Below are 20,124 nucleotides of genomic sequence, written 5' to 3' on the forward strand. Positions count from 1 at the left end.
GGGAATATTTGCTAAGTACCTTAATAGTGTCTTATACCTCTTTAAATCTGACCCCCTTGCTTAATGTTAAAACACAATCTCAGATAAATTTACTTTAACAGTGGTTTTTAACTTTTCTGGGATCATAGATCCTTCTGAGAAATTGATGCACATTTACTAACTCTGTTCCCAAAATACAGCAAATTTTGCATATAGTTTCATTGTGATTTTATATAACTCACAATACATATTTACTTGGAATATTATGAGCAGATCACATTTGACTTGGTTTGCGTAAGGAAGAGAAGCACAAAAGCTGACAGGCTAACCTTTCTTTTGTATAAGACACGTGTCTTGTAGTGAATTTTAGCTTTATTTTATTATCAGCGTTCACCTTTTCCCTCCAGGGTCAATTTCTTACCAAATAATGTGTAAGTCATCAAGGAGATACATATATATATTTTTTAAGAGCTCCTTGTACAGATTTTATTTACAAATAACCTTGCCCAAAGCTAATTGGATATTAAGCAAGGATCTTAAAAGCTCTCAAAGAGAATACATGCTACTAAAGTTTTGAAAATTGGAAAAAATAGAATATCTTGAGTTATTGCAGGAGAGAAAGGCCCCAAAGTGAGATGGACTAAGCTTTTGAGGAAATTAAGAACCTCTTTATCTCAGGAGTAAGAGTTTTCTCTTGTGAAGAAAGGGCCAGTATTTGGTTTCTTATAAACTTAAAGTATATTTGGGAATTTTTTGCATACTCTGGGTAACAAAGTTATATTATTTAAACTTGATGCCTTTTAAAAGTAAAACCTTTTAGTTAGAGCAAAATCTTAGGTTGCTATCTACCAAAGTGTCAACAAGTGTTTTTCATTTTTACATAAATTTTTACTTAGACAATCTGGAAGAAAACTAAAACATTTTCTATCATTTTTTTTCTGTTATTTGCTAAGTTCTATTTCCCTATGCCTAAGATGATTTGGTAGCAAAGGATGTTGAGTTGTCCTGTGCCAATAAATTGATCATTTCAGTTTATGAGTATCTGAAAAGTGTTACTATGCTTTACCTTGCTCAGTATTCATAGTTGTGCATTCATTTGTAGAGTTCAAAGTTGAAATTATCCTTAACACTAGAAATTAGGCCAGAATGTTTCAGATTTGCTTTACTGAAAATGGAGAGCAGGACCATTCAGTCGTCATTTTGACAAGAGATTTTCCTTATGATAAAAGTCTTGGGGGCTTCTCTGGTGGCGCAGTGGTTAAGAATCTGCCTGCCAATGCAAGGGACATGGGTTCGAGCCCTGGCCCGGGAAGATCCCACATGCTGCGGAGCAACTAAGCCCTTGCACCACAACTACTGAGCCTGCGCTCAAGAGCCCATAAGTGACAACTACTGAGCCCACGTGCCACAGCTACTGAAGCCTGTGTGCCTAGAGCCCATGCTCCGCAACAAGAGAAACCACAACAATGAGAAGCCCATGCACCACAACAAAGAGTAGCCCCTGCTCACCGCAACTAGAGAAAGCCCGCGCACTGCAATGATGACCCAACACAGCCAAAAATAAAAACAAACAAATAAATAAATTTGTCAAAAAAATAAAACCCCAAAACTCTTGGCAGAACAGTTAAGAGCTTGATTTAGGATCATTTCAGGATAAATAGGGTGACCACTGTAATTTATTACCAAAAACTTGGAATCCTGAGAGTGAATGAAAGCACTAAATTCCCAGACAGTAACCTGGAACAATAAGTACATACTGGGATATAGGGTTATCCTACTACTTAAATATTTTGACAAGCCATGACCTTAAATAATCTCCCCAAATTAAAATTCAGGTTGTCCTTTTAGCTTTTATTGAAAGAAGCCATTTTAAAATCTTTTATTCACGTAACCTCTGGCTATAGCCAAGTGAGGAGATTGGCAGATATTCTCCCCAAAAAGCAACTATAAAGCTGGACAAAATTGACAAAAATAACCATTTCAACACTTTATAAATCAACTGAAGGCATATAACTATCTGAAATATGTTTTGTTTTTGTTTTATTTTTTTAACAGAAATATGTTTATGTTTTTAAAAACTGCTGAATTTTGCTTTAGAAAAGGGAATCTGTGGCATTCTAGCCAGCAAGAAGGGCCTACAGCTCCAATAGCCTGAGGTTGCTATGGTGAGGAGGGCAAGCACATTCCTGACTGACCTTGAGGCTATGTGCATGCACATAAGAGACACAAAAGAGCCCATGGAAAATAAAAGCTGGATCAGACTTGAAAATGACCTAACCTATCCACACACAGATCCATCTATACAGACAATCTGTCTAGTCACTGGTTGACATCTGAGCTATGCAGACATGAGGTGACGCTTAGGAAGTAAGACTTAAAAATGAAAACAGGAATATGTCTTTTGGGACTTTCCTGGTGGTCCAGTGGTAAAGAATCCGCCTTACAATGCCGGGGACACAGGTTCGATCCCTGGTCAGGGAACTAAGATCTCACATGCTGCGGGACAACTAAGCCCGAGCGCCACAACTACTGAGCTCGCGCACTTCAACTAGAGAACCTGCGTGCCGCAAACCACAGAGCCCATGCAATCTGGAGCCTGCGTGCCACAACTAGAGAGAGAAAAACCCTTATGTCAAAACTATAGAGAAGCCCACACACCGCAACGAAAGATCCCGTGTGCCGCAACTAAGGCCTGATGCAGCCAAAAAAAAGAATATGTATTTTAGGGAATTCCCTGGCGGTCCAGAGGTTAGGATTCCAAGCTCTCACTGCCAAGGGCCAAAAAATAAAAGTATTTAATTTAATTAATTTATTTTTTGGCTGTACCATGCAGCTTGTGGGATCTTAGTTCCCCCACCAGGGATTGAACCTGGGCCACAGCAGTGAAGGTACTGAGTCTTAACCACCGGATTGCCAGGGAGTTCCCAAATACCTATTTGAAAAGCCAACTGAGCAGTGACATCAGTGACCATACGGGGGAGACAATTCACATTTAGCCCAGGCAAGTTACAAACAAAGAAATAAACAAGCAAATAAAAAACCAGCAACAAAACATTTCATAAAGATAAAATGGTCAGTACATAAAGAAGTACATTGTTGGGACTTCCCTGGTGGCGCAGTGGTTAGGACTCTGTGCTCCCAATGCAGGGGACCCGGGTATGATCCCCGGTCAGGGAACTAGATCCCACATGCATGCTGCAACTGAGAGTTCGCATGTCACAACTAAGGAGTCTGCCTGCCGCAACTAAGGAGCTGGCAAGCAGCAACTAAGGAGCCTGCCTCCTGCAACTAAGACCTGGTGCAAAATTAATTAATTAATTAATTAATTAGTTTAAAAAGTATATTGTTATATCAAGAACATGATATCTGCCTGAAAATAGAGGTTCCAAATACATGAAGCAAAAATGGACAGAACTGAAAGAAATAGATGACTCAATGGTTTGAAATTTTAGTACCCTACTTTCAGTAATTCATTGAAAAACTAGACAGAAATCAATGTGCATATAATAAAGAAGACTTGAATAACATTATCAACCAAATTCCATATGTAGAGCACTCCATCCACCAAATGCAGAGTACACATTTCCTAGGATAGGTCATATGCTAGGCTATAAAATAAGTCTCAGGAAATGTAAAATGTGTTGATGAAAAATTAGTCAATCTAAGAAAGAAATAAAGAATGTTCTTTGAGCCAAATTGAGGATTATAACCCAGGAGACCATCTTTCAGAAAGATCTGAGGACCCTTCTGCCTGTTAGAAGTCAAAGCACAGTTATATACATTTTCAAGACAAAGAGTTATACATCAAAGTGACATATTGATAGTTTACATAGTCTAGATCTGCACATATAAGGCGAGTAGTGGGTCATTGTGACCCGTCACAGGATTAAGAAAGGAATGTTATCTTCTAAGGAATTACCTTGTTGGTGCGAGGAGAAATTTGCTTTTTACAATGTAGCAGGTATTTCTGTGTCTTCTAAAGTGATCTGGTTAATGTATAATGCAGACGCACATTGCACTGCAAAGCGAGGGTAGTGGGGGGGCCCAAATGGGCAGAGAGAGAATTTTATGTTAAAAAATTTTTTTTGTCCTTCCTTAAAAATAATTTTATTTCATCAAGTGTGACTAAGTGGGATTTGTTCCAGGAATGCACATTTGCTTTAACATCCAAAAATCCACTGATGCTATATACTAGATAAAGAATAATGAACAAAAAGCACATAATTATGTCAGCAGATGCAGAAAAATTATTTGGCAAATCCAATGCCAATGATTAAAAAAAAAAGTCAACAAACTAGGAATAGAAGGGAACTTCCCCAACATGATAAAGGATGTCTACGAAAAGACAACAGCTAACATTGTAATTGGATAAAAGACTGAATGCTTTCACCCTAAGATTGGGAACAAGGCAAGGATGTTTGCTTTTTCACTTCTCTTCAACATTATTCTGGTTGTTCTAGCCAGTGCAATAAAGCAAAAAGGAAGAAAGAAATTAAGTGCCCACACTGGACGGGAAGAAGTAAAACTATTTGCAGACGACATGGGGGAACTACTAGAACTAATTTCAGCAAGGTTGGAGGGTACAAGATCAATATGCAAAATCAACTATATTTCTACATTATAGAAAAAAAAGCCCAAAAATGAAATTAAGAAAATAATTATATTCACAATAGCATCAAAAGTAATAAAATAGGAATAAATTTAAAGAAGAGCAAGGCTTGTACGATGAAAACTATAGAACATTGTTGATAGAAATTGAAGAGCTAAATAAATGAAGAGACATTTCATGTTTATGGATTGGACGTCTCAATATTGTCAAGATTGCAGTTCTCCCTATAAATTAAACCCAGTCCCTGTCAAAATCCTAATGGACTTTTTGGGGGGAGAAATTGACAAGCTGATCCTAAATTTTATATGGAAATTCAAAAGCTAGTCCTGATCCATACAATAGAATAAAAAGTCCTATGGTCTGAGTGTTTGTGTCCCCCCAGAATTCATATGGGGCCTTTGGGACTGCTTCGGTCATGAGGGTGAAGCCCTCATAAATGGGTTTTAGTGCCCTTGTAAATAAGACCCCACAAAGCTTCCTATCCCCTTCCACCATGTGAGTACACAGCAAGAAGTCTAACCTGGAAGACAGCTCTCACCAGAACCTGACCATGCTGGCACCCTGGTCTTGGATTTCTATCCTCCAAGAACTGTGAGAAGTAAACTTCTGTTGTTTATAACCTACCCAGTCTACAGTATTTTGTTATAGCAGCCTGAACAGACTAAGACAAAAAAGAATGAACTATTGATATACACAACATGAATCACAAAGTATTCTCACTGAACATAGAGTAAAAGATGCTAGGTCAAAACAGAATACATGTTGTATGATTCCATTTTTATAAAATTCTAGAAAATGTCAGCTGATCATCAGTGACAAAAAATAGATCAGCGGTTGTCTGGAGGAGAGGTCCAGTTGGAGGGAAGAATTACAATGGTACATAGGTGATTTTAGGGTTGAAGGATGTGTTCATTATCTGGATTGTGGTGATGTTTCACTGATAATATATCTCAAAATTTGTATTGTACACTTCAAATATGTATAGTTTATTGTATGTCAATTATATTAATAGTTATTTTTTAAAATCTTTATTCATTGTTTTGCTTAGGCACTTCCTTAACACTTTTATATACTTTTTCTGCATAGAAATAATGGGAAAGGAAATGTAAATTCATTTTATAGATTTTTGTCCTTGTAAACTTTTTTGTCTAAACTGCATAATGAAACATAATTAATATTTGCTTGTTTTTTACTGAAGCAAAATTTATGTCCACATTTAAAAGGTAATGCTGCTTCAGTAGTTTTCCAAATATGATTTGTTATTTAGTAAACACAGCCTTAATTTCCTTAACGTTAATTTCCTTAACATTTCACAAGGAAAATGTTAAGCTTTGGACTAATCACTACAGTGTGTTTTTTTTTTTTTTTTTTTTTTTAAGAAGTGAAGGGAAAGAAATAATTTATTTTTAATGTATCTACAGGCAACACCGACATTGCTTAGAAGATTTGGATCTCAGCTTATCAAGTCAACTGTTTTATCAACCAATACTTCTCTTCGAGTATTGGCCCTTGGTGGCGAAGCATTTCCATCATTAACTGTTCTCAAAAGCTGGAGAGGAATAGGCAATAAAACACAAATATTTAATGTTTATGGTATCACAGAGGTATCAAGTTGGGCGACTTTTTACAGGATACCAGAGAAAATTCTTAACTCTACTTTGAAGTAAGGGTTTCAGTTACTTCAGGGTAGGGTGGAGAGAAACTGTTATTTTTCCAGTATCTTAACACGAATAGTATTTTTGATAGGCACTGGAGTAATATTTTATAAACACTTTTATCTAGAATTTTAAGCTGGGAATCCAGAACCTTTTTTATTTTAACTGGTGCTACAGATCCTGCTAGAGGTTTCTGTAACTAAACAGCAATGAATAACATGATAACTTTTCTACCTAACCTTTTCCTCCTGTCAATCTTTGAATTATAACAAAAACTTTTTCTTTATTTGGTACAATGTGATTTAAATACACTGGTAAATATTCTATTCAAATGAAAAATTTTAAATTTGGTTTGGGTTATTGTGTTTTCATAGATGTGAACTGCCTGTACAACTGGGATTTCCACTGCTTGGAACAGTAGTTGAAGTCAAAGATACTAATGGTTTCACAGTTCAAGAAGGCAATGGCCAAGTATTTTTAGGTTGTTTTACATTTGTTGATTGGGAATAATTTCTTTCTTTCTTTTTTTTTTTTTTTTTTTTTCAAGAAAAAAAATCTGATGTGTTAATTTTTTTCTTTCCTTAATTATTCTTAAGTCTAGTATTCTTTTCAGTGATGGTAATTTTTTAATCTCATCCTCACAGTCATGAAACATTTAATTAGTTACCATAATTATTTCAGATAACAATGTCTAATACTCTGAGAAGATATAAAAGTAATTTAGAAACTGTAAATTGGTTGTTTGTATTTCTGTTTATAGCCAAAATTCTATTTAATTAGTATTTTAAGAATGTTTTTAATCACATGTAGTTTTAGAACTAGATTGTGTTTCATCCCTTTGCTTATTTTACTAAGGTTCTTATTGTATATAATTTTATCAGATGACATTTAAAAGTTAGTCCCCCTTTTTATATAAATATTCAAACTTTGAAACTTAGTAACTGAGCTTTTGGAGATGTTCTGATTTCATGGTTTTTAATATATTTTCCATGAATTTAAAAAATTACATTGTTGTTTATATCTTGTGAAGGTGGCAGAAATAGAGTATGTTTTCTTGATGATGAAATGACAGTACCACTTGGCACAATGAGGGCCACAGGAGACTTTGTGACTATAAAAGATGGAGAGATATTTTTCTTGGGAAGAAAGGACAGTCAGATCAAACGTCATGGGAAACGTCTTAACATTGAACTTGTGCAACAGGTAGAATTGTTTAAATATTAAATGTCTATTAATATATGTAGGTTTTAGAGGCAGCCATAACTACTTTTCTGTTCCAGGGTTCTCTGTCAGTATTATTTAAATCTAAGACTTTTGTGTTAGTGATGAATTACAGTAGAAGATATGGATAATTCATTGTGCATTTTATTCTCAGCATGAAGAGTTGTTTTTTAAATAAGTGACAGTGTATTTTGATGACTGAAAATAAGTTGACTTATTTTGCTCTGGGAGCTATTATTTTTGGAAAACATTAAGAACCCTGAAAAAAAAAAAAAAAAAAAAGAACCCTGTGTGCTGGTAATAGTGATAGTAGGAAACAATTTTTTTTTTTTTTTTGTGGTATGCGAGCCTCACTCTTGAGGCCTCTCCCATTGCGGAGCACAGGCTCCGGACGCACAGGCTCAGCGGCCATGGCTCACGGGCCCAGCCGCTCCGTGGCATGTGGGATCTTCCCAGACCAGGGCACGAACCTATGTCCCCTGCATCAGCAGGCGGATTCTCAACCACTGCGCCACCAGAGAAGCCCAGGAAACAATTTTTTAAAAATCTCTAGTGAATTCCAGATTTTAATTTGACTATTGAATGCAGAGTATTTAGGAAGTTTGTTTTTAAATGTCCTTATTGACAGATTGAGATAATCTCTCTCACAGGTTGCTGAAGGTCTTCAACAAGTGGAGTCTTGTGCAGTTACATGGTATAATCAGGAAAAATTAATTTTGTTCATGGTGTCCAAAAATGATTTAGTAAAGGATTACATCTTTAAAGAACTGCAGAAACATCTTCCAAGTCATGCAATCCCGGATGAGCTTGTGTTGATTGATTCTCTACCATTTACATCTCATGGTAAAATAATTTGAAGCAGCTATGTTTCAGTGCCAAATGATACTAATTGTATTAACTAGTTTAAAGGCCACTTAAATCCTTATTATTATAAGTAATACTAATATATATTGTGGTAGACCCTCTGTTAAATACTTTGTATAATTAACTCATTTTATCTCCAGAAACTCCTGTTGAGTAGGTGGTATTATTCCCATTTACTGATGTGGAAAATAAGGCTTAAGAGGTTAAATAATTTCCCCCAAATTACATTACTAGTTAGCAGTAGAGTTGAAATTCTGTAGGACTGTTTGACTTCAAAACATGTGCTCTTAGTCACCATATTCTATTACTTTCCCAATTTCATCTTTATTTAATACTTCAGAATGTGGTTATTGCTCAGTAAATAGCACCATTTCTTTAGCTCTTTAAATGAGAGCAACATTAGCCCCTCCTTTCTTTTTTTTTCTTTTATTTAAAATTATTTATTTTTTGGCTGCGTTGGATCTTTGCTTTGTTGCTGTGCGTGGGCTTTCTCTCCTTTTTTTTTTTTCTTTTTAAAAAATTATTTATTTTTGACTGTGTTGTGTCTTCACTGCTGTGCACGGGCTTTCTGTAGTTGCGGTGAGCAGGGGCTACTCTGTTGTGGTGCACTAGTGTTGCAGTGCACAGGCTTCTCATTGTGGTGGCTTCTCTTGTTGCAGAGTACGGGCTCTAGGCTCGCAGGCTCAGTAGTTATGGCTTGCAGGCTCCAGTAGTTGTGGCTTGCAGGCTCCAGAGCACAGGCTCAGTAGTTGTGGCGCACGGGCTTAGTTGCTCCGCGGCATGTGGGAACTTCCCAGACCAGGGATCAAACCAGTGTCCTCTGCGTTGGCAGGCATCGGATTCCTAACCACTGCACCACCAGGGAAGTCCCTCCTTTCTTCTTATCTGCTACCCACTACATTCTGGGTAGCATGGGACTGTCTTCTTGATTATTGATTCTGCATGACAAACTATTTTATAGGATTTCTAACCTTAACGATGAAAAATGTGTGTATTGTGACTAACAAAGACATGAAGGGGTCAAGCTGAAATTTAAAAATTGTTATTTCTCTTTTATATTAAGGCAAAATTGATGTTTCTGAGTTAAATAAGATTTATTTAAACTCCATGGACTTGAAGTCTGAGTGTAAACTCAATGGAAAAGAGGAACTTTGGGAAAAATTACATCATTTGTGGAAGGTACAACTTTTAAGATACAAATTTGTTATTATAAAGAGGTCGTTGTAGATCTTCAGGGAATGTAGCATCCTAATAAGTCTGATAAAATTTTCTAAGAATATTACTGCTGCCCAGATGTTAAGTAGTATAGCTTTGTTTTATTCAATTTGTATTCAAATAAGGGTTAGGTTCTCTACTGCAAGATTAGATTAAGCTCCCTATATAGAAATTTATTGGAAGTGAGGTAGTCATAAAAGGCACGAGTAGACAAAACCTGTCTTGACATAACTTTTCCCTAAGAGGGTCAGTCAAGTGCAGTAACACTTGTCAGAGTTGAAAAAATAGCCAAATCTTGCTGTACCACAATCTCTGGTATAAAGGCTTAACATAATTATTCCAGAAGAACTTTCAGTAACAACATGTATGTTTCTGCTTAAGGGAATTTATATATATATGTATATAATAATTAAAAACTTATTTTAAAATATATATATTTTATGACCTATGATTTACAGGTCAGTATACTTAGATAAAATTTGGAGTTTTCTAAAGGGTTCTAACAAGAGGATGTAACTTTACAGTCTTGTCTGAAAATAGAGGATATCTAGATAAAACTAATATCCACTTCATTTTTAGATTCTTGGAAAATAATTTTGGTTTATGTGAAGTTAATGAAAATAATTATTCCCATATTATAGAAAAATCAGATATTTTTAATATCTGATATTAAATCAGGTGTTTTTATAATTCCATTCCCTATTGTATGGGTAGGGAAGTATAATTTGCAGTTCTAGGGTAGTTTGTGACAAAATTGGTAGCATAGTGATGGTCTGCTTTACTATACAGAAAATAATTTTAAAATTTAAGCGTTAAAAAATTTGTGTGTGTTTTGTGTTCATCTCATTAATGTAGTTACCATCATCTATGTATTACCTTTAAATGCTGAATTCTTTTGGTTTTAGATATTTAACTTCACCATATTTCTCCCTTCTCTAATCTGTAGTCTGTTCTGAGTCTCTCAGAAGACCCCTTGAAGGTTCCTGATGAGTCACTCTTCTTAAAGAGTGGTGGAGATTCTTTGAAGTCTATATGGCTCCTCAATGAGATTGAAAACCTTGTTGGCACATCAGTACCTGGGCTTCTGGAAATTATTCTTAGCAGTTCTATTTTAGAGATTTACAATCACATCCTTCAAACAGTGTTTCCAGATGAAGATCTGACATTTAGCAAGAATTATGCCACAAAAAGAAAATCCAGCGATGTTAATCAAGAAGAAACCAGTGGAAAATCTTTACATCAGGAATCTGTCCTGCCTTTAAATTGTGACAACGAAATCAATGCTTTTATTGCACTGAGCCGAGGGAGTCAGATTTTGTCTCTGAATACTACTGGGTTTTTAACTAAGTTGGAACATTGCCCTTCAGCCTATTCTTCTGATTTAATTTCACAAACTAACATTCAAAATATGAAAAGCTTAAATCCTCCAGCTCTTATTGGGAAGTCAAAAGATATGTCCTGTGTTGCAAAAGTTTCTGAAGAGGAAACATCTGTGATGGGGGCTGAGAAAATGGAGTTTCATGTGAGGTGGAGGTCAGACACAGGCAAATGTGTGGATGCTTCACCTCTGGTTGTAATACCAGCTGTTGATAAGTCATCTGCAACTGTGTACATTGGCTCCCATTCTCATAGAATGATGGCATTTGATCTTTACTCTGGAAAGGTGAAATGGGAACAGATTTTGGGAGATCGCATTGAATCCTCAGCATGTGTATCTAAGTGTGGAAACTTTATTGTAGTGGGTAAGTTTCTGAATTTGAAGTTTATAGAGTTAAATTTAATTACCATATGATAATGTTAGTAGGGCCAAGTTAAATTTCAAAAACCTATGTATAGTAGGTTTGGTTGCTGTCAAAGAATAATAGTTAACTACATGCTGATTCACAGTGTGGGCCTTGGGTCAGAGTGTCTGGATTTGAAGCTAGCTCTAAAGCTGTTACCAGCTCTATGACCTTCAACGAGTTGCTGAACTTCTTAGAACTTCAGTTTTCTTATGAGTATATGGGCATAATAAATAAAACATGGTGCTGCATCACAGATTATCCCAGGACTTAATGGTTTAGAATAATAAACATTTATTTATTTATTGGGATATAGTTGCTGTAATAAACATTTATTATCTCACAGTTTCTATGGGTCAGGAATTTAGGAGGGGTTTAGCTGAAAGTTCTGGCTCAGGGTTTTTCATGTGGCTGCAACCATCTGAAGGCTTGACGAGCTGGAAAAATCTGCTTCTAATATGGCTTTCTCACATTGCTGCAAACAGAAGACTTCAGTTTTTGCTGGTTTTTGGCAGGAAGCTTCAGTTTCTTGCCACATGGGTTTCTCCATAGGCTGCTTGAATGCCCTCACAACATGGACGCTAACTTCCCTCTGAGTGAGTGACCCAAGAGAGTGATTGAGGAGGAATGCAGTACTTTTAGTGTCTAAAGTTGTATACCATTATTTGTGCTTTATTCTGTTATTAGAAGAATATCATTAAGTCTGGCCCACACTCAGAGGGAGGGGAATTAGATTCACCTGTTGAATATTGAATATCTCTGAGTACCAAAGAATTTGTGGATATATTTTAAAACTACCACAGTAATCATAGAGCTTTTGAGAGGATTAAATGAAATAATTGCTTATGAATCCTTTAGTACATTGCTAGGGACAGACTAAGTGCTCAAAGAATAATAGTTAACTACATGCTGATTCACAGTGTGGGCCTTAGGTCAGAGTTTCTGGATTTGAACCTAGCGCTAAAGCTATTACCAGCTCTGTGACCTTCAACAAGTGTTAGCTACTACCTTCTTCTCAGTTTCATTAAGGTGTGGGTGACTTTTACTTTACAAAGATATATGGGGGTCTAGGCGTAATGTCTCCTCAACTACCACTCTTTTTACCCCCCAAACTACATCAAGTTTTACTTTAGTGCTCATGGCATCTGTTTACCAAAGCTTTTCAGACTAAGTGCTTAGGAATATATCTCCCTACTTATGTTATCCTGGCTAGAATCTACTTGAATCTGAGTTTGATTCTTATGTATTGAAAACCTACATTTTGAAAATTATACTATAGGAAACTTCAGTTATACATGTGAATGATCATGAGTAATCCCTATCCATGAAAGTCAACTCATTGAGGTTACTGTTTGCATTCCAAGTGTCTAAACCCAAAGCCTCTGGCACAGGGTGGTCACTTAGTACTTTTTTTCTCTTTTAAAAAAATTTCCAGTTTTATTGAGATGTAATTGACATATAACATTTTATTAGCTTAAGGTATACAATATAATGTTTGATATATGTGTATATTGCAAAATGATTACAATAAATCTAGTTAGCATACATCACCTCACAGAGTTACAATTTTTTTCTTGTTATGAGAACTTTTAAGATTCAGTCTCAACAATTTTCAAATATACAGTTCAGTGTTGTTAACTATCACTTAGTACTTTAAATATTTGTTATTAATATAATATACAGTAAAACCCTTTTCAGTATACAGTTTTATATTTTGACAGATACATACTATCATGTAACCACTACCACAATCAAGAGTCCACTGCTCCAGGGACTTCCCTGGTGGTGCAGTGGTTAAGAATCCATCTGCCAATGCGGGGGACACAGGTTTGATCCCTGGTCCAGGAAGAGCCCACATGCAGTGGAGCACCTAAGCCTGTGTGCCACAACTACTGAGCCTGTGCTCTAGAGCCCATGCGCCACAACTACTGAAGCCTGCACGCCTAGAGCCCATGCTCCACAACGAGAAGCCACTGCAGTGAGAAGCCCGTGCACTGCAATGAATGCAATGAAGAGTAGCCCCTGCTCCCCGCAACTAGAGAAAGCCCATGCGCAGCAACAAAGACCCAACACTGCCAAAATTATATATATATATATATATATGCATATAGTAGCACTTCACTGTGAGCATTACATGAGTTAATAGATATAAAATTCTTAGAGTAGTACCCTTCACAAGGTAAAAGGTCAATAAACATTTGGTCATTGTTAATGTTAGCATTTCTGGAACACCTACTATGTACTGGGCATTTATCCTAATTATCACAGTAATCCTGATGTAGATGTATCCCCATTCAACAGAAAGATAATCTAGGCCCAGCGATGCTAGGTAATTTGCCCAAAGGATGGCCATGACAAGATCTGAATCCAGGTCTGTCAAAGCCTCTTTCTGCTGCAGCATGCTCATGTTCATTGTTTTCCTGGTAGTGAAGCACTTTATGGTACTTTTAAAATGTAAGGTGTACCTACTAAATAGGTTTTTTACACAAATGGTTGCTGCTTTGCTGAAATGTAAATCGAGCCAAACATAGAGCCTAAGTACACATGAAAAACATCGAATATATATTGTCATGGTTTAAGCCAAATATTTATTTTCCAGTGACATATCTAAATCTCATCTTTTGTATTTTGTTTCCCAACAGGCTGTTATAATGGGTTGGTTTATATTCTGAAGAGTAATAGTGGAGAAAAATACTGGATGTTTACTACTGAGGATGCTGTCAAAAGCTCAGCAACTGTGGATCCAACCACAGGACTTTTTTACATTGGCTCTCATGACCAGCATGCATATGCTTTAGATATATATGTAAGAATTCACTTCATCAATTTCATACCATAAGCATAAATAGAAGAGTGTGAAGCTATCAGGTAGTGGTGACTAGGGGAGCAGGTATTAACTATTCCCAAGTTTGTGATCTGGGAAGATTAAGGGGTTAATTAATTAACAGCCATAATATCTTAAGACAATTTTAACTTCCTTACCGAATTTTCACAAATAAATTTGCTACTCAGAGTTTTGAAATATAAGGAACTTAGAATGCCATCTTGACAATAGAGAAGAATCACAAAAATATCAGTAAGAACTGATTACATAAAATTTTTAAATTTAAGAATTATAAAATTAAAAAGAAATAGGTTGGGAAAGGTTTTTGAAACAAGTGTGACAGAGTTAAAATATTTATAAGGATAAATTAAGAGCAAATACAAATTAATAAGAAAAATATAAAGGTCCAGATAAAAAAACAAACAAGGGATATAAATGCACAGGACCCCAAAGAAGAAATAGCTAGTAAATGTATTTAAATATTTCATATGTTTAAGAATCAAAGGAATGAAAATTTAAAACTTTGAGATAGCGAAGCGAATGTTATTGGATTAGAGGGTAGCATTAAATGCTGATGAGAATGGTGGGAGGTAAAGCCTTCAAGGAAAACAATTTGACCATAGGTAACAATTTCATATCCTTTGATTCAGTAACATTCTTCTAGGAATCTATCCTGGCAAAATAATCAGAAACATGGACAGATATATGCACGAAGATGTCTATTTCCAAATTGTTTATAACACCAAGCAATTAGTTCAAGACAATTTTCAATGATAAGGTAGAGAAATTATTTTGTGTTCATATGGGATATGATCCATTAAAGTAATATTTAAAGAGTTTTATAAATTAAGTGAGCTAAATTAGATACAAAGTGTATGATACTCAGAATGATGATCTCAAGTATATTAAGCTGTGCGTGTGTGTGTACCAAAAAGATCACAAGGGAAAATGCTAAAATGTTAACAGTGGTAATCTCTGGGTATTGGCTTTTGTCATCTTTTTATACTAACTTGATTCTCCACAGTGGGTATATATTATTTTTATACTAAAAATAAAATATTAACTAAGATAGACATAACATCAGGAGGGACAGGATATGTATATTTTGTTAATCACCAGCAGAAACCAATTAATTTGCTTTCTTTTTCTTTTTTTTTAAATTTGCTTTCTTATTTGCAGAAAAAGAAGTGTGTTTGGAAGTTGAAATGCAGAGGAACTGTTTTTTCTTCTCCTTGTTTGAGCCTGATTCCATATCACTTGTATTTTGCTACACTGGGAGGACTTTTACTGGCTATAAATCCTGTAGGCATAAAAGAATATTTATTGATTTTATTACCTATTTCTCTTTAATTTTTTTTTTGCTTTGAATTCTGAAAATTTGAAGTAGATTTCAGTTAGATATAGTCCATACATTACTGAACCAGAATTCATTAAAAATGACTGACATGAAGTATAGAAAGATGAGAAAAATCTAAGTTCTGTGTATGTCTTTTATCAATTTTTAATTTTATTTTTGTTTTATTTTTTTGGCTACGTTTGGTCTTCATTGCTGTGCATGGGCTTTCTCTAGTGGCAGAGAGCGGGGGCTACTCTTCATTGTGGTGCATGGGTTTCCTATTGCGGTGGCTTGTTGTGGAGCTTGGGCTCTAGGCGCTCCGACTTCAGTAGTTGCAGAACGTGAGCTCTAGGCGTGGGCTTCAGAAGTTGGGGCGTGCAGGCTTAGTTGCTCCGTGGCGTGTGGGATCTTCCCGGACCAGGGATCGAACCCGTGTCCCCTCCTTTGGCACGCGGATTCTTAACCACTGTGCCACCAGGGAAGTCCTATCAATTTTTTAAGTTGGCAGACTGTTCTCAGTCCTGTCAGGAACTTCATGTCCATTCTAAGGATGGAGTTTATGTGCTAGTTATTTCTTTCCTGGTTTTATTGCAAGTATTTTTCTTAGCATTCGTAAGTAGCACTCATTAATTTTATAGCTGTGTATATGTGTACTAGCTTCATTTATAATGTCAGCATGCCATTATAGCATTTTCTGGTGTTTATAGCTTTACCTCTGGGAGATTTATGAGTTTATTTTATAAAGGGTAGTTGATTCGTAGAATGATTTAAATGCTGTGAATTGCTTTTTGCCCATGACAGGCCACTGGGAAGAGAATTTGGAAACATTCCTGTGGAAAGCCACTCTTTTCTTCTCCACGGTGTTGCCTACAGTATATTTGTATTGGCTGTGTAGATGGGAATTTTCTCTGCTTTACTCACTTTGGAGAACAGGTAAAAATTTCTAGTTCTGTTTTACTTACATTTCTCAAAGGCATAGTAGCTGGTGACAACTGAAGTAAAATTTTAAACATTATTCGACCCATTGTGTTGAAAGCTAATTCTATTTTAATTGTCAAACCACGGGTTTTAAAATTTTTGAATGATGCTATAATAGATTTAAAAGATTCTATCCAAACATTGTTTTACTTTTGCCATTCTCCTCTCACAATTTAAAAAAATGTTATCAGTTTTTAGCCAACTTTATTATAACCTCTATTCCGATTGTGAACATTGAAATAAACTCCTGCTTTTTCTATGAAAACCTAAATCTTTTACATAACCCAATTTACATTGTATGGAAGTTCCATCTTCAACTTCATGATCGGCAGGGTAGGCTCCTTCTGAGTTATAATAGGTCTTTCGTTGGGATAATAATCTCTACTTCTTTACCCATAAGTGACTATGGCACAACTTCTATGTTTTGGGGGATTATTTTGTGGACTTGAGAGTGTACTAGCTCCAACATACGTTAGCCCATTGCTGGCTAGAGTTGACTCTGGGTGCTTTTTATTCTACATTCATCCCTCATAGCCTAGCAGTTTCTTTTGTTCTGTGTGACAATTACTTTGTGATGAAATCTTTTATTAAGTTCACTTAATATTTTTTATTTACAAAGTAATTTGAATATATTTTCACCTTTGGATTTCTAAAAAGAAGCAGCAAATGCTATTACCCCTTTTTTTTACCTTTTCTGAATGAACCAAAGAAAGATTAAAGTGATTTTGTCCAAGTCAGGGACAGAATTGAGATTACAAATAATATTTCATGAATATACCCACTCTTTTTATTTTGCTTTTACTATACTGCTATTACTATGGATTTGTAAACACTATCTTAGACTTATGCTTTTTCTTCCTTGTGTGTTTTCTTTAAAATATGGCTGACAGGTTAATCTATAGTATCTTTGAAATAAGCAAACAGTGTATATATCTACAGGGTTGACACACAACTCATAGCTCTTTGTTTAAAGCTTTAAATTATTGCATATAAACTTTTCCTTTCAGCCTACTTACCCCCTTATTCCTCCATTAGGAGACCAGAATAAGATAGTTTTTAATAAGATACACTGAAAACTGTGTAGTTTTTTCTTTGAAATAAGTGTCTCTTGAACATATTAGTAAAAACTTTTGAATGGGGTTCGAAATGAATTTTACTTCATAATATCATGCATAGCGGTAATTTATGTAATAAGGACACTGGTGAGTTTTGTGCTAGATTTTACCATTGGGACAGAGGTCTAATCTGAGGGTGCTACTTTTGGGAGAAAGCCATTATTTTCTCTATGTATAGTTACCATTCAGTAGCCTGCGTCTCTCACATTTTATTAAGAATTTCAAAAAGCTTTACAGAATTGTTGAAATGAGATGAATGAATTATTTTTGCCTTTATCACCCTTCAGATTTGGCAGTTCTCTACAAATGAACCAATCTTTTCATCCCCATGTACCTCACCATCAGAGCAAGAAATATTTTTTGGTTCCCATGATTGCTTTATCTACTGTTGTAGTATGAAAGGTCACCTCCAATGGAAATTTGAAACTACTTCAAGGGTGTATTCAACACCATTTACTTTCCATAATCACAACCGTGGCAATGAAATGTTGCTGGCAGCAGCATCTACTGATGGGAAGATATGGATCTTGGAATCTAAGAGTGGAGAGTTGCAAAGTGTGTATCAACTTCCTGGAGAAGTTTTCTCTTCTCCTGTGGTCTGGGAATCAATGCTTATTATTGGATGTAGAAATAATTATGTTTATTGCCTGGATTTATTGGGTGGCAATCAAAGATAATGAAGTACAGTCCTTGCTAGAATATATATCTGTGAGATGTTTGAAAATATTTTACATTATGGAGCATGTGGATAGTCTTATTTTATGTTAAAGATTATATTTTGTTTAAGAAACTTGTCTATTACACTTTTTTGGAAAACAACGGTATTTTACTTCCTATAGGAGCATGCTTTTAAAAGGAATTATAGAACAAAACACATCAATATGTTAAGTGACAGTTTCTTTTAATTAGGCTACAGAAGTTCTACTTAGTTTTTTATAAAAGACTTCTGGGAAAAAAGATCAGAATATACTTGGTGGGTTAAAAAATTAGTCTGTGATGTAATACACCATTCACTCATTTATATATACTGAGATTCATAACAAAAGATTTTCAAAGAAAGGATCTATTTATCAAATTAGTTTCCATAATTTAAAATTTTTTATTATTTTCTTTAAAAAATGTTTATTTATTTATTTATTTGGTTGCACCAGGTCGTAGTTGGGGCAGGCAGGCTCCTTTAGTTGTGGCTCGCGGGCTCCTTAGTTGCGGCACGTGGCCTCCATGGTTGTGGCTCACCAGCTCCTTAGTTGTGGCACGTGGACTTCTTAGTTGTGGCTCACGGGCTCCTTAGTTGTAGCATGCGAACTCTTAGTTGTGGCATGCATGTGGGATCTAGTTCCCTGACCTGGGATCGAATCCAGGCCCCCTGCACTGGGAGCAGGGAGTCTTAACCACTGTGCCACCAGGGAAGTCCCTGTAGTAGTCTCTTATGATCTTTCATATCTCTCTGGTGTCAGGTGTAACTTCTTCTTTTCCATTTCTGATTTTATTGATTTGGGCCCTCTCTTTTTCTTGATGAGTCTGGCTAAAGGTTTATCAATTTTTAAAAAATCTTTTTGAAGAAGCAGCTTTTAGTTTCATTTTATTGTTTTTTAAGTCTCCTTCATTTATTTCTGCTCTGATCTTTATGATTTCTTTCCTTATACTAACTTTGGGTTTTGTTTGTTCTTTTTCTAGTTTAGATGTAAGGTTAGGTTGTTTGAGATTTTTCTCATTTCCTGAGGTAAGCTTGTATTGCCATAAACTTCTCTCTTAGAACTGCTTTTGCTGTGTCCCATAGATTTTGGATCATTGTTTTTCATTTTCATTTGTCTCCAGGGTATTTTTAAAAAATTTCCTCTTTGATTTCTTCAGTGATCCATTGGTTTTTTAGTAGCATATTGTTTAGCCTCTACGTGTTTGTGTTTTTGCAGTTTTTTTCTTGTAGTTGACTTCTGGTCTTCTAGCATTGTGGTTGGAAAAATGATTTCAATGTTCTTAAATTTACTGAGGCTTGTTTTGTGGCCTAGCATGTGATTTATCCTGGAGTGTTCTATGTGCACTTGAAAAGAATGTATTCTGCTGCTATTGGATGGAATTTTCTAAATGTATTTATTAAGTCTTATCTGGTCTAATGTGTCATTTAAGACACAGTGTTTCCTTACTGATTTTCTGTCTGGATGATCTGTCCATTGATGTAATTGGGGTGTAAAACTTCCCTACTATTATTGTGTTACTATTGATCTCTCCCTTTATGTCTGCTGGTATTTGCTTTATGTATTTTGGTGTTCCTAATGTTGGTGTTTATATATTTACAATTGTTATGTCTCTTGAATTGATCCCTTGATCATTATGTAGTGTCCTTCTTTGTCTCTTCCAACAGTCTTTATTGTAACATCTATTTTATCATATATAAGTATTGCTACTTACCATGGCTTTCTTTTGATTTCCATTTGTGTTCAATACCTTTTGCATCTCTTCACTTTCAATCTGTGTATGTCTTTAGATCTGAAGTGAGTCTCCTGTAGGCAGGAAGGTGGGATATATATGGGTCTTTTTTTTTTTTTT

At 35.5% G+C, this 20,124-nt stretch overlaps 1 protein-coding gene across 10 annotated transcripts in view; it reads left to right on the forward strand.

The window, feature by feature from the left end:
• AASDH (aminoadipate-semialdehyde dehydrogenase) overlaps positions 1-20,124 on the forward strand; it is a 47,084-nt gene that overhangs the window by 17,229 nt on the left and 9,731 nt on the right. For 8 of the 10 annotated variants that reach the window (XR_010841014.1, XR_010841015.1, XM_067035780.1 and 5 more), the window contains 10 exons: positions 6,010-6,251; positions 6,618-6,724; positions 7,274-7,446; positions 8,115-8,307; positions 9,392-9,507; positions 10,490-11,285; positions 13,967-14,130; positions 15,328-15,450; positions 16,286-16,417; positions 17,865-18,132. Coding sequence is in view for 8 of the 10 variants with exons in the window: in XM_067035780.1 (XP_066891881.1) it covers positions 6,010-6,251; positions 6,618-6,724; positions 7,274-7,446; positions 8,115-8,307; positions 9,392-9,507; positions 10,490-11,285; positions 13,967-14,130; positions 15,328-15,450; positions 16,286-16,417; positions 17,865-18,132 (2,314 nt within the window). In the remaining 2 variants the exon portion in view is untranslated. Of the gene's footprint in view, positions 1-6,009; positions 6,252-6,617; positions 6,725-7,273; positions 7,447-8,114; positions 8,308-9,391; positions 9,508-10,489; positions 11,286-13,966; positions 14,131-15,327; positions 15,451-16,285; positions 16,418-17,864; positions 19,125-20,124 lie in introns of those variants that run through there. The other 2 variants (XM_067035782.1, XM_059067752.2) reach the window with 2 other exon arrangements.

Source organism: Kogia breviceps, chromosome 6, assembly GCF_026419965.1.
Source record: "Kogia breviceps isolate mKogBre1 chromosome 6, mKogBre1 haplotype 1, whole genome shotgun sequence".
Classification (NCBI taxonomy): domain Eukaryota; kingdom Metazoa; phylum Chordata; class Mammalia; order Artiodactyla; family Physeteridae; genus Kogia; species Kogia breviceps.